At 34.5% G+C, this 16,231-nt stretch overlaps 1 protein-coding gene across 1 annotated transcript in view; it reads left to right on the top strand.

Moving 5' to 3' along the window:
• The window catches only part of PTPRN2 (protein tyrosine phosphatase receptor type N2), a 1,449,868-nt gene that overhangs the window by 553,214 nt on the left and 880,423 nt on the right, over window positions 1–16,231 (top strand). The window contains exon 4 of the mRNA XM_044678956.1: window positions 10,275–10,392. Within this exon, the coding sequence (XP_044534891.1) occupies window positions 10,275–10,392 (118 nt within the window). The remainder of the gene's footprint in view (window positions 1–10,274; window positions 10,393–16,231) is intronic.

The following is a 16,231-nucleotide window of genomic DNA, read 5'->3' on the forward strand; positions in this document are numbered from 1 at the left end:
AACTAGAAACTAAAGAGGATTGGCGACTGGTTGAACAAATTATGATACACAAATTAAAGGGAGTATTCTTATGCTGTAGGAAATGATGAAAGGAATAGTTTCAGAGCAACTTGGGAAGACTTGGATGAACTGAGGCCCAGTGAAATGAATAAAAAGAGAACGATTTATATAGTAAGAAGAACAACAGAAGGAAAAACAACTTTGAAAGACTTAAGAGCTCTCCTCCCTGACTTTTGACATTCTTCTGTTATCATGGATTCTCTTAGAGAAACCACTATCAAAGATGAGACTTGATTTAGATCTGAGAAATTAAGGTTTATTTTTTCTAAATACTCCCAAAAAGTTTCTGGTTCAATTCAGTATTGAGGTGGCAAATGGAAGGGAACACAAACAAAGGATTTTCCTTATTGAAAATCTGTCCATCCTTCATGCTTTAATTTCTTTCCTTTAAAGTTCATGGCACTGTTATTTTTAATTTTGTGGGATTTTCAGATCTGGCACATTTTGAAATGGTTTTGATAAAGTTAATTTTTTAAAAAATAGATAAAATAAGAATGGAAAAAGGATGTACTTCATTATCCAAGAAAGAAAATGAGCCTAAGTCAATACCAGAATGTTTGATTTTAATTCCTAAAGGAAGGTTTTACAGAATCTTTGTCTTTTTAATTTTATATTTAAGCTTAGAAGAGCATTCTATGGAAATGCAGACTCCAGTCACATTTTCATTTTTTTTAAATTTAGTATTATACTACAGCAGGCTATAAATTCATTAGCCCATCATCCTATGATATCAAGACAAGTTTTTGGGAAAGACTTCCAACATTCTTTCCCATTAAAGTGGGAAACACACCAGGCATTTGGTGATAGTATTGTTTTGCTCTTCAAATCCATGTCAGATTAAATTAGAAGCTTACTAACTTAAATAAAAATGTTGCCCAGAGAAATTTCATAGTAGAACCCTTGCAAAAGAAGATTTTTGAATTAAGGGATGAACTTGAGAATAGGAAGAATTAATAAAGTTTCATAATTAATGAAAACTGAAAATAGAAAGCATGTATATACATTCATGAAATGTCACACTCTTTATGGAACCAGATATGGCGAGTTTAGTTATTGTGGTAGCCCAAGGACCTCATTATAAGGGAATTTCACACTTAAGGCAGCACTATATCAGAATTAGTGACAATTCAAGGTACCTTCATGTGAAGCAAGGGACAAAAGATAATAAATGGAGACTATAACAAAGGACTTCTGCTGGGAAATCCAATTAGAATCTACATTTCCTTTTCATGTTTACTGAACAGTTTGACTGCCTTAAATGAGAATTTTATTTTATTTGCTTAATGTTTTCTTTTCTCTTTTTCACTATTAGAAAATATTTCTCCCTGCTGAATTGATACACAATGCAATACCATAACCTAGCTAAATGTAATGCTGGGATGAGAGGTAGACTTTTCTTAGGTGTTTATCCTGCCTCTATACCAGGCATCTAAACTACAGTGTGTATCTCTCTCTCTCTCTCTCTCTCTCTCTCTCTCTCTCTCTCATATTTTGTTGTAACCAAATCCTTAACCAATTTCTTGTTCATTATTCAAGGCTCCCCAAAACAGACAATTCTGATAAACAAAATGTATATCATTCTCCCCCCATTTAGGATAACATTGTCTGCCTCATTACATTTAACTTCCAACTGGAATTTTAAACACTAATGCTATTCTCTGGAGTTGTTTTTAGACGTCTGTCATAAAGGCTATTTAATATTTCTTTTCTAAATATTTAAATTAACTGATAGTTTATACTACCAATTCTATCACTCTCAGTTTAGATGTGGGCTACATAGGACTTAAGAGTATATATCTGTATCTTTAGATAAATATAGAGAAATCGATAAATCAATGGCAGATATGTACACAAATAAAGAAACATATCTATATGTAGGTATNCTCTCTCTCTCTCTCTCTCTCTCTCTCTCTCTCTCTCTCTCTCTCATATTTTGTTGTAACCAAATCCTTAACCAATTTCTTGTTCATTATTCAAGGCTCCCCAAAACAGACAATTCTGATAAACAAAATGTATATCATTCTCCCCCCATTTAGGATAACATTGTCTGCCTCATTACATTTAACTTCCAACTGGAATTTTAAACACTAATGCTATTCTCTGGAGTTGTTTTTAGACGTCTGTCATAAAGGCTATTTAATATTTCTTTTCTAAATATTTAAATTAACTGATAGTTTATACTACCAATTCTATCACTCTCAGTTTAGATGTGGGCTACATAGGACTTAAGAGTATATATCTGTATCTTTAGATAAATATAGAGAAATCGATAAATCAATGGCAGATATGTACACAAATAAAGAAACATATCTATATGTAGGTATGTTCTCTCTATATATATCCACATATATATGTATACATGTATCCATAATAGGTATGTCTCTATCTATCTATCTATCTATCTATCTATCTATCTATCTATATCTATATCTATATCTATCTAAATAGCAACTATGTACACACACATATATAAAGTTCACTTAAGTCAGAGGGAGATTGTTCTTTAGAGCATCCTTTCTGGGGTACCTATCATAATGAGTGAGGACCTTATTACCGTATAGCCCTGTAAAATCTTGTAGTGTGCTATCCTTGCCCAAAGAAGTGTCTGACAGCATTCCCTCTGACCATATTCAGAAGTGGGAAACACACCAGGCATTTGGTAATAGCAATCTTATTTTTGCCTAACTGCTAGTCGCAAGGAGAAGCACATGAAATGATGCGGACATCATTTGATGTGTCCTTGAGCTCTGAAAATGGAAGTATGAGATGAGACTGAGTGCTGTGACTCTGGGGATTGGGGAACAGCAGCTGGAGAAAGTCACGTCTCTGGGTTGACCTATCTGTTGTGAAAATAGGGAAGAAAGCCAATCACACACAATTCCGGGCACATTCTGACAGCTAAAGGAGGCATTAACAATTTGCTACACATGGCATGGGGGGCCAGGGGCATTGAGCCCTGCAATGGAGAGAAATTATTTTCTGACTGAAATAACACAGGAAGTAAAAGGAGCTCAGGAATCACCCCTATCTCTGTGTTCTATGGTGCTTCAAAATTTAGGTCTCTGGTTAAAATTTTATCTCAGATTTCCTAGAATAAAGCTCTAAGAATGCTTCAAGAAAGTAACATTGCTTTTGACTTAAAATATTTTTTTGTCTCCTGCAATACAGAGTTATAGAAAAGCTCATTATAACCATTTAAAAAGTCATTAATTCTAGTGGCAACAAATGCGTGCAAAAGCTGACCTAGACTGATATTGATGTCCAGTTATAATGTAGCCAGCCCTTCCCCTGTCAGTTAGATTTTTTCATCTTACTGTTTCTTCATAAACAGCAAAAATATGAGAAAGAAAATACCTTTACAGTAGAAGAATGAAGCTTATACTTTTATCATATATGTGGGTGGGTCTATGTATATATATACATTTGTAGATGAAAATACAAATAATGTGAATGTATATGTGTATATATACACACAAGTATATGCAAATATATATTCCTATACACAAATATATATGCATATATACACAAATGTGTCTATGTGCATATATATATATGCAATTTGTATCAAAAGTCGGTGTAGCTTTTAATCTTTAATAACTTTGGATATATAAATGTTGCAGATTTTTTAAAAACTCAGCATTTAAAAGGTTAACTTTTTAAAATATTCTGTTTTTAATTGACATTCAACTTAACCCCAATGTACTTGTGCTGAAGAGTACACTTGTCAGTTTTCAAACTTTGTAAAAAGTTTCATTAGTTGTTGCTACTCAGAGCCTGAAAGGATTACACTTGTAATCCTAGCCTTAACATCATCTGAAGAACAAGGTTTGGTGTACAAATGACAATTTTGACATGATTCCTCAAGAAAAATTCTAACTCAGATAAATCAGATTAACCAAGCTGGCCAAGCAAGAAGATCTCTGCGTAGATCCACTGATTTGAGAAAATGCCATCCAGGTGTCACACAAACCATGAATAATGACAGATTGCTTAATATTTTCAAATTAAAATTAAAAGCACATTATTCAAAAATTACATTTAAGTAAACATAAAATAACTTGAAATAAAATTTTAAATTTTATCTTTGTAAGTTGGTAACATTCATATTTTTGAAGTTATTAAAACTTAAAGCTGCACTCAGAGTTTTGGACCATCATACTTATCTATATCTTTCTGTCTCTATATCTAACATCTATCTTTATGCATGTATATAGTTATATAGTTATTTCTTTTATTCTCTAGATGTATCTGGATCTCCTATATTTTTTCTAAGATATCAATATTTATTTATCTTCTGTCTCTTTCTATGTCTGTATCTGTCAGTCTATCTATCATCCATCTCTACCAATAGTCAGTGACTAGACCTGTGGTCTTGTTGGTATATGGAGCTGTCCAGGGGAAATTACCAATGTATGTCATCACCTTCTCTACTTCTTACAGTCTTAAGAAGCTGCTTTGAGTATCCAAACGTGGCCACAGTACTCCTGAGTTCAAACCAAACCAGATTCAAGTATGACTGGGAAATGTTTCTAAAAATTCAATAAAATATAAATAAAATTGATTTGTGGTTTTTCTAAGTGAATATGTGGCTGCAGAGATCTTTATGTACAGTAGAGTAGCACCATTTCAATTTGAGTTCGACATGACTAGCCTGGAGGTTAAGCAGTGATGGGTAAACTATGGCCCTTGAGCCAGATGTGGCCCCCTGAAATGTTCTATCTGGCCACATGACATTATCCCTAATCTGGCAAATACAATGAGTAGGATACAATACAATGAAACTTTGAAAGAGTTTTGCATTAGAAACAGATTGACAGATGAGCATTTCATTTCCTTTGGCCCCCTCTTTAAAAAGTTTGCCCATCATTGGGTTAAGGGATTTGCCAAGGGTCAAACAAGCAGGATGAGTTAGAGATGAGACTTGAGCCAAAGTTTTTCTGGATTCAAGGACAGATCTTTATCTACTAGGATACCTACACACATGTGTATACATATATATGTATATATATTGCATATTTGGAGAGTTATCTACAGATATAAATACATGTATATATTATATTTAAACACATGTATGTTTGAAACTCCACATTATAAAAAAAAACATGATATGGATTCCTAGTCTCATTATTCAGATGGAGAAACTAAGGTATCTATACTGACTCAAGGTAATGAAAAACCTTAAAGTGGGGGAAAAGGAAATGCCAAACCATTAAGGCTTAGAAAGGCTTAGGGCTTCTTAACCCATTCACTGTCTCTAGATGGTTTTGAAGTTGTTGATAATTTTCCTCTACACTAGAAAAAAAAATAACCATCTTAAAGACCTATAAAAGTAATGGGAAAAAGTAGGAAAATGTTTTTTCCCCCAATGGTGCAGTAAAGAGTCCTGGGTTTAAGAAGAAGACTTGTGTTTAAATCCTACCTCTATTACTTACTATGTGAGTAACTTTGGTTATGTCACTTAACTTCTCAATTTCCTCATCTTTAAAATGATGATGTTTAGCCTGTTTTATAAGAATACATAAATATGAGTTAATCAATGAGAAACCAGCAAGTGTTTTGAGCAACTGCCACTCACAGATCAAATTCACACAGAAGGATAGGCTATCAGAGGCAGAGTAAATCTGGTAACCCTTTACTAAGGAATGGCAGTTGGGTTTACTGCTCTTTGTCAACTACCCGGGAATAATAACACAAAGATTAACAACTCACACACTATGGGTTTTTTGAGGTAAGAGGTAACAAACAGGATAAATCTGCTCTCCTACTTTTATAGTCTATTTCCCTATTACACCTGGAAGGTCCATTTTAGCTCTAGATTCTAGGAATAAAAGGGTGCTTGATCCTATAAATGGTCTGCATTCACTTGAACTAGGGGAAAATGTCATTTGCTGATCTGTTACGAAACATCATAGGATGGGTTAAACCAAGCAGCTTAGCCTTAAGAACTTCATGAAGCTTGTGGTCTTACTCTGCTTGGCTCTGGTTCTGTCATTTCCTCCCTCCAGTGCCAAATAACCTATCCACTTTATTTTAAATTAACCGATAAAATCTGATGAAGTCTGTTCCCTTTGCTTCCTGCCTGCCTGGCCAAGAGAGAGAGATTGTTTTTTTTTATTTGTGAAAACAATCTTCATGTTATCTGGAACCACTATTCAATCTCAATGTAAGAGAGAGAGAAAGAGAAAAGAGGTTTGGAAAAACTGTTAAGTGGGTCCTCTCATCCTGAAACTCTACTTTTACCATTCCTTCTCACTACCTCCCCTTTGCCCATTAATAACTGACAAGAATCATTCCTTCCAATCAGATGCTATGGTTGTGGCTGGGGGTTGGGTGATGGGATTGTCCATCTGTGGGAGTTTATGGCTAAAAAAATAGACAACCTAGTCAGAACTCCAGCAGAGCTGGTCAATTGGTAACTGGATGTCCTACAATACAGCTCCTTTAAGTGACATGGAAATAATGTGTGTACATTACAGCCCTGCTGTGATCCTGGGCAGTCAGCAGAGCAAAATTGTTATAATTGGGGTGTGAGCCAAGAGCATCCACTAGGTATGGTGACAGAGACAAAGGGGGAAACAAGACGTTGCCAACCTTTCATTTTGATCACAGCTGTCAACTTGCTATGACGGTTCCTATGTGTGGGCTCTTTGTTGAGCTTTGTGTAAGGAGAGAGCTTGCTCTTCTAATTTCATTTTCTTTCTCTCATTTGTTTTCCTGTCTCCCTTCCTTCCTTCCTTCCTTTCTTCCTTCCTTCCTTCCTTCCTTCCTTCCTTCCTGGTTTCTTCCTTTCCTTCTTTCCTCTTTTTCTCCTTCTCTTTCCCTCTCTTCCCTCACACTCTTCTTTCTTCCTTCCCTTCCTCCCTCCCTCCCTTTCTGACAGAATAGTCATAAGATATAACTTTAGACATAATAGGTGATAGTGTGAAGAATTATGGTCATACTCACTAGAAAGAAGTAAACTGTTTTCAGAGTCAGGAATAGATTTGGTTTTCCAACAAACTTGTTGGCCTCTAGCATCTATTTCATTGTAAGTCAATTGTTGAAGAAGAATGAAGGCTAATGTTATGATGCGGGAAAGAGAATCCCATTCACAGGCTCTTAACCCTTGTATGTATGTGCATGCACATTCATGCATGTGTATCAGTCTGATTATCCCCTTGGAAAGTCTACTAAAGCCAGTAGACCTCATTTTATAATAACATTTTAGATGCATAAAATAAAATACTTAGAAATAATCTTTATCACAATAATTTTAAGTTCATTAACTTTGAAGTTTGAACTTCCCCTACAAATGAAATGCAGGATTTTCCTCAATTGTTTAAAAGTATTAGTCTGAAAATGGGCCCATAGGCTTCAACAGACAATTCATGTCCCATAAAAGCATAAAAATTTTGTTCTTTTCCATTTCCCTTCATTGGCAATAGGAAACTGATGTCCAGAAGGCTTATGTGACAATTAAATATAGGTAGACAAGGCAGAAATGGGATTTGAACTCAGCTTCTCTTTTTTTTGAGGAAGTAACACAGAGTTTCTAGAGAGGTATCATTGTCCTAAATTATGGAATTAGCAAAGACACACTTTCCATAATGTCAGTGCTTTGTTCATACTCACAGTGGATTCAATTGAATCAACTAATAATTATTTCTTAAGCACCTACTATGTTCAAGGAACTGTGTTGGCCACTGGGGATACAAATGCAGAGAATGAAATAGTCATACTTGAGGAATTTACAGTGCAGCAAGAAGTAACATTATAGATGGCCTGTTCATCCCTGAAATATAAGTGGTTTTAAGATAGAAATAGACTTTGTTTAAAAAGGAATAAACAAATAAGAACTAGAAAATTCTCAGTATATTTTATTATTGTTGGTATATTCCTAAAATTGACATATATGCTTCCCTCTAGGAATGTCTATAGAATCTCTTAACCCTTGCCATTCCCCTCTCTAAATATCCTGGAAATTTTATGGAATAAGAAAGGTCCTTGTATGTCATCTGGCTTTCTTTTTTTCATTAGTTGGTTGTAGTTTGCCTTGTCCTTTTCCCCATCTCCCCCTTTCAAACTAGTGTGAAATTTAGGGGTCCATTCTAGGAACAAAACATTGTCTGACTAAGGATGCCTATTGGCCTTTTGGGTGGCATATGATTGCCATAGTTAGCCTTTTGGGTGGCAAATGATTGCCTTTACTTCAGGCCATCCCTGTCATCCCATCCAAAGCGTATAGATCTAATTGTTCCTTTTTTGTAGGACTGAAATCCCACAGATTAGGGAGAAAATATTTTTTTTCTTTTGCATTCTCTTTTTGTCTAGAAAAGTAAAGTCCCATTTATATTCTGGATGAGTTGTTATTCCTGAATAAGCATTACTATAAACCAAAATAGGACAGTCAAAAGTTCTGGATTTGGGGCATAAGCAGACTCAGAGCAGGGGCTGTGACCCCCAAGTATGGAGGCATTCCCAGCCCATGCTCCATCTATACCTGTGATTTTCAGTCAGAAGGCCTTAGTTTGGATTTCCTCTCTGCTACATACCACCCTTATTGTCTTGGATAGACCATTAACTCTCTTCTGACTTTAGTTTTCTTTTTTTATCCCATAAAATCAGAGTTGGACAATATGACCTTCAAGATTCCTTCCAGGTCTAACTATGATCATAAAATCTTAAATGATTTTGTGTAATATAATTCTGATGCTAACATGCACAAATGTTTGCCTTCCTGAGTGAATGAGGAACATTAATGGTGACACCAGTTTTTATGGAGACTAGTTTGTTAGAGTCTTTGTTTAGGAGTCCGTGGCAAAAGCAACAGAGCATCTTAATCATTGACAATGCTTAGCCTGCGTCTCGACTGCCTATCTCCAGGGACTTTTCCCGGAGTTGTGTTGTACCAAACAAAGCTTCTTAGAGTAACCAATTGTAGGAGATTATTCTGGTAGGTGACATTTTCCTTCAACTCCCATCCTAGATAATTCCTGGTAGCATTCTAAGAGTTAGAAAGGTACAAACAGTTTGAATCCTGCCACCTGTATGTTCAAAAAGTTGAGATTTGCATTTGAAAAGACTTTAAGTGGGGTCCTGCAGGCAGCTTATGTCTCCAAGGCTCTTTTCCCAGTCCTTGCAGAGAGCTTGTTTTTCAGGAAGATTGCTGCCATAGCTGAACACAGCCACCACCTCCATTTGTTCAGGCGTACATACACACATAAGGATCTGTACACAAACACACACACACACACATACAAGTTTGTGCTTGTGCATTCATGAGCTCAGGCTGCACACGTACACACATACTCAGTGATCTTGATTTGAAGATTTTGGTAATGTGTTTTCGTACAGGGCATAAAAATATATCTCTGTAATTACATGATATTTAGTGATTAGATAATTATGGATAATTGCATGGGGGTAGTTCTAAGAGCTAAAGTGTTACCATAAGATCTAAAATGTACAAATTGCATAATAATTATTCTTGGGAGTTATTTGGTAATTCTGAACATAATTATCATGTGATCTGCAGTGCATGTAATTAATGTATAATCGCATGGATTTTGCCTTCATAACTACACTTCACCCTTGTTATAAAGCTCTTTGTCATAACATTTGAGTATAAATATAATGTAAATTGGCTCCCAGATACAGTACATTAAGCCCCGTGATAATTACTTTCACAGTAACAATACCCCCTTATTCCATTCCAAATGTTTGACTCTTAAGCAAGACTGAGTTGGAGAGGAAGAATGGCCTGGAGATTCAAAACCTGGGCAGCGTACCTGATGATGGTGTGTAGGAGTGTACAAATTGCTCAAGAGGTGTAACTTTTTCCTACGGTTGTCATAATCCAGTTGGAAGTTCTTTCATTGTCATTCAAAATGGCTAGAAATAGCTCTTCTGTTTTATTGTGCCTTCTGTCTGGCTTAAGGTACTTGGGTGTCCAGCAGAGGCAAAATTCCATTAAGTCCAATCTCTTTTTAAACCCAGCAAAACACCCACAGCCTTATTTGAGAGGAATTCTTTTGTGGAACTGTAACTATTGCCTAGAAAAGTCTGATTAATGAAAGAGCTTGTGGTAGAGGAGAACTTTCCACTGGGGTTAAAAGGGTAATCTCATGTAGTAAAAAGCTTTGCCCAACTATATCTCCCATAGACAGGTACCGAGTAGGAGCTTTCCTGAAAGTTTTACAGAAGCCATTGAGTGTTTTCTGTGTTCGATTTTACAGGTTTTACTTGGCAGGATGATTTTACTCAGGGCACTGTAGCCCAGGAACTTGCAAATATACCGAAAATCTACCGGTGGCAACCTGAATCTCTTGCAAGTGACGGAGTCAACTCAATCAGGTAAATACTTCATGATGCTATTTCCCCTGTTCCTCTCTTTCCATTTTCCATTTATAATATACTGCCATTTTTCATTCATAAAAAGACATTTTGAGCCCTGTTCTGAACAAGACCCAATTTTAAACTAATCCTGCATTTTCCCTTTGACTATAGGCAAATTCTGGATTTCTCCTTGCCTCATTTATAGAGTTGAAAGAAGGAGTACTTATAGTAAAGGAAAATAAACTTAGGGATCCTTTTTATAGTAATGACTAGGATAAAAAAAGAAATTGGCAAAGGTAAAAAAAAAACTTGTCTTTTGGAACTATATTATTAGTCCAAAGGTACTATAGGACTTTTTGATGTGTTAAAAGCAGGATTATTTAACATAATAATTAAATGGATTTGTGATTTCATCTGTAGGGCTAGCTATATTCTCCAGTAATGTAGATCACAAATTACCTTTGTCTTTTTATCCTGTGGAACATGTAATCCAGGGACTTTATTTCCAAACTACTAGCTCATACAGACCAGAGTAGTGACTTTATTTAGCAACAGAAATGCAAGACAAAGGTTCCCAATTTTACCCTGATTCTACAGGGTAACTAAGGAAAGCTGTTCTAAGGTAATCTATATGGTATTGGTATTAATGGTCAGGAACATAATGGGATTTGTTCCCTCAACAAAAATATTGACTATACCTGGAAGATTTGTCTCTGAGGGGAAAGCCACATAGTCACAAAAACAGATTGGATTTAAGAAACTCTTTGCTGTATTGACTAGGGATGACTATGGTTCTGATACACAAAAGAGCAGAAATAGCCTCAAGACTTTGAAATATAGGTTGTTTCACAAAAGAGCTTCAAACATTCCTGTAATTATAAGCAGCTTATAAAAACAATTCATTATGAAGCATCAGTTGCCAGTAGAAACTCCTTCGTAAAGTATCCTAGTAGGAAGTCAATGGAGAACTTATAGATGGCAGCCCAGTAGAGAAATAGCCCAAGAATTGATATTAGTAGATAAAAATGAGGATACTGAAGAAGACATCATTTGCTCTTCAGAGAAGCAGTAAGCATGTGCTTTGGAAGCAAAGAGGCATCATAGCTGGTATACAAACAGGAAAGTGAGTTGATGCATCGACATTTATCTCTTTTCCCATTAGTGCTATGGCAGTCTATGAGATAGCCTATTTTTCATTTATGCAGTGATAATAGTGTTTCCTTATTACTGATTTTATGATTCTGTCTAATTACATATCTTTACTTTGAATTAATTATTCTCTGCATTGTTCTGACTCAAGAAAGGTATCACATAGGCATTTTTAAGCTATTGCTTTGAATAGATGCTGACCTAAATAGAGCCTTAAGCCTGGGTGTAACTTTTAGGAAAAAATGTTGAGGGGGAAATTCAGCAAATAACCAAAGAAGAAGTAAAGTTGTAGAAGGAGATTAGCAAGAGTCAATCCTCAGACTCTTAAGAGTATTTGAACATCTTTGAGCTGAGAAACAAAGAACAGTGTAATTTTTATGTCCTATACTGAAACGTTACGTTCTTTTAAATTTTATTTAATATTTGGAGCTATTGACCTCTACTTGAAAAAAATCTGTAAAGGAGATGACAGTTGTCTTTTTCTTTTGATATTGCATGCTAGTGTTTATTTACTATTAGGAATTTCTTTATATCTTACTTCTTTCTGGATTAATTTATGCTTGATGCTCCACCTTTCCCTCCCTTCCACCAGTACTAAGTAAGGAGAATAAATGACTTGTCTAAGTAAAATATGGTTTTCCATGTGGCATTCTAATATACTGAAGATTTTTCATTATAGCCTTCTGATCTTTTGACTAATTGATGCATTATTTTTTTAAACCCTTGTACTTTGGTGTATTGTCTCATAGGTGGAAGATTGGTAAGGGTGGGCAATGGAGGTCAAGTGACTTGCCCAGGGTCACACAGCTGGGAAGTGGCTGAGGCCAGGTTTGAACCTAGGACCTCCTGTCTCTAAGCCTGACTCTCACTCCACTGAGCTACCCAGCTGCCCCCTGATGCATTATTTTTAACTATTACTTGACAATCTTATTTTCTAACCCTTTTCCCTCCTTTCCTATTGAGGGTACTAAGTTCTCAATTTTTCTACTTAAGTTTAAGATATATATTTGGATTCCTAATTCAAGGAATAATTTAACCAGTGCTAAATATGATTTTTTATTTTCATTTGTAACAGAATCAACATATTAATGATTTCTATTGTTATTCACTGTGAATCCATTCTCTGCTCATCTGCAAAGATGATTTTTCCTAAAGTATAGATTTGATTATGTCAACCTCTCCCCCTCAATAAAATACACTAACCCCAAATTATTTTCAATATTACATATAAAATCTTCTCCTTGACATTTAAATCCCTTCATAACCTGACACTTTCATACTTTTGAATAAGGTTGAAGGAAGAGATACTAGGTTGCAGGAAATTAAGTAGGGATGGGAAGGTAAGAAAATGATAGTTTGAATGAATGGATGGATCAAGGGAAGGTTTATCTCTTTTTAAAGGATTGGGTGATTAAGTATTTTTACATTGGGGAGTATGATATGATAAATCAAAATATGTGGAAGAACTATGAGAGAGAAAGGATAATTGATAGAACAAGGTCCTTGGAAGAAATAGGAGAGAACAGGGTGAACATGTTGTACAAATTAAGGCATTAGATACTTCAGAGAAGAAACCTTCCTCTTCTTGTGTAATAAGATAGGATGGAAAATATGAGTAGGCTAAGAGAATTGAAGTGGAAGAAGTGAGTTGATAGAGTTCACACCAACATATCTAATTTTTCTCAGAAAACAAAAATATGAATTTGTATCTTTTGAGTGAGGATGAGGAGTTATAGTTATAACTTAAGTAGTTGGAAAAAAGATTCATAACAGTTTTAGGAAATGTAAGAGAGAGAAATCAGTAAGAATTGCTATGTACCTGAGATGTACTACATTAGTTGAGATTAGATAGCTTAAAATCAGATGAACCCAATTAGCATCATTTCACGATTTTTTCTAGTAGCCCTGAAGCATAGGAATAATTGTCAGGAATAACCAAGAATCAAAGATTAGTGGCTCTGGGTATATTGAAGGGTGGGACAAGCAAGGAATTCAAAGGTAGAGAAAAGGACCTACCTAAGACCTAATAGAAATGATTGACCAGTAGTTCAAAATTGAGAAGTGAAGAAAGTGATGCCAGAATCAAATGACTAAAATTGGTATAGTATGAGGAACCCAAAGAACTGAAATTAGGGTAAGGGCAAAAATTTGGTTCTCAGAGGGGTTGGAGAACAGAAGATTGTGGTCAAAGGTTCAGCGTCCTGGAGGAATAGCAATACAAAGTAATGATGATATCAGAAGACCTTTGCAAACAGAACCACAGAACCTCAAAGGTGAGGTTCCCTTCGATAGCATTGTAAATATATGACCATATATCTCTCTCCCTTGATGATCTCCAGAAAGAGGAAATTCACTATTGCAAAGACAGTTAAGGATAGTTCCATTATTTTTTTTTCTTTGCATTGAGACTTAATATTAAAATCTCTTCAAAATCAGTCCAATATATCCTCATCACAGTAGATCTTCAAATATCTTAAATACTTCAATATTTCTATTACCCTTTAAATCTTCTCTTCTTCATATTAAACAAACCAACTTTATCCAACTTTCTGTATATTGATTTGGCATCCCTTCATCATCCTTATTATTCTCCTTTTGTCATATTCATGTTTATCAAGTGACTTAGTTTTATAACAAGAGTGATCTAACAGAGGCCTGGATAATCTTCTACTAGTGCTAAAGGGACACAAAGAGAATGCTGAAAGGATGAATTGTTGTATAGATATAGGTAATATTTATGAAAGAACTTAGAAAATGATTACATTGTATGAGAAGGCAGACATTGATGATCCATTTCTTTGAACATTGAATTAGTAGCCATGAGATCACAAGTCCACCATATTATTGATGAAAACTTCATTATAATATATTTGGCCCGTTGTTCTTATCATTCAGGGAAAATTATATCAAATAAATGGAATCTGCAAAGAAAAGTTTATACAAAAGAAGAGAGAATGGGGAGTTGAGTGAGCAATACTTGAACCTCACTTTCATCTGAACTGCTTCAAGGAAGGAAGAATAAACATACCCAGTTAAATATAGAAACTCATCTTATGCAACAGGGAAGAAAGAAGGAAAGATGTTAAGAGAAAAGGAGCACAAGATGGAAAGTATATTAAAGGAGACAGTGGTCTGAAGCAAAAACAACCCTTATAAGAGATACAGGGTTAAAAATAAAAAGATAAATAAATGTGTAAGAGAATAGAATGGAGGAGAATACAGGAAGCATTCCTAACCATGAATATGGATGAGATAAATTCACCCATAAAATGGAAGGATAGAAGAATGGATTGGAAACCAGAATTTAACAATATGTTGTTTCCAAAATAATATGTGAAACAGAAACATATATACATAGTTGTACATGTATATGTATATAAAGTTAAAACTAAGAGCTTAATCATAATTTCTTATGCTTTAGCTGAAGTAAAATCAGAAATAAAAATAATCATTTCGAACAAAATGAATGCAAAACAGACCTAACTGAAAGAAATAAACAAGGAAACTACATTTTACCAAAGAGGAACCATAGATAGTGAATTAATGTAAATACTAAACATGTATCAGCTACTACATTCTCAAAGAAAGAGTGAAAGTACTTATAAGAGGAAATAGACAAAAAAACTATAATAGTTGGAGAACAATTAACACCTCTAAGATCTAGATATATCTAAACATTAAGTAACAAGAAAGAATTTAAGGAGCTGAATAGAATTTTAGAAGTTAGATATGATAGAGCTCTGAAGAATATTAGGTAAGCATAGTAAGGACAACGTAATCACCTGTGCTTGACACCAACTATAACTTTTTAGGTCATAAAATCCTCACAAACAAATGCAGAAAAGTGGAAATGTTAATGCTTCTTTTTCTGACCATAATGCAATAAAGCACTTACATTCAAGGCCATTAAAGCATAGATTAAGAATTAATCAGAAACTAAATTATTTAAATGTTTTTTAAAGAAAAAATGATTTTTAAAGGTTTGAATGGTTTGTAAAAAAATTTAGAAACAATAATTCCATTAAAGATAGTGACAATAGTGAGACACACCAGAATTTGTAGTCTACCTGCAGTGCAGAATTTTTTGTGGAAATTCAAAAGTGTTAATGCTTATAATAGTAAAAGAGAAAGGTGAAAGGTCAATGAATTGTTCATGCAGTTAAAAAATAAGTAACTAACAAACTAAGCTCCCCGAATTAAACACTAAAATACAAGTCCTAAAAAATATCAACGGAGAAAACAGCAAAATTTGAAATTGAAAAAGAAAAATTAGAGCATTAAACAAATGAATAAAACTAGACAGGTTTTTTTTGGGGGGTAAATAACCCAATACAATAGCTAAACTATTGGCTATTTTGAATTTTTAAAAAAGAGAATATCAATATGCAAGTATCAAATATGAAAAAGGTAAATTCATAGTCATTGGGGATAAAATAAAAGCAATTATTAGGAACTATTTTGCTTAATTAAACACCAGTAAGATTGACAACCTACATTGAATGTATGAATGTTTTTTAAAATATTTCTATATCAACAGAACTGGAAATGGAATGCTTCAAAAAGCTTTATCTTAGAAAAAGAAATTTAACTAGCTGTAAGTGAATAAAAGTAGGACCAGATTAATTGACAAACAAATACTACCAAGCATTTAAAGGACAATTAATTCCAATATTACATAAATTGGAGAAAAATATGGCAAATAAGGGGC

This window comes from Gracilinanus agilis, chromosome 5, assembly GCF_016433145.1.
Source record: "Gracilinanus agilis isolate LMUSP501 chromosome 5, AgileGrace, whole genome shotgun sequence".
Classification (NCBI taxonomy): Eukaryota; Metazoa; Chordata; class Mammalia; order Didelphimorphia; family Didelphidae; genus Gracilinanus; species Gracilinanus agilis.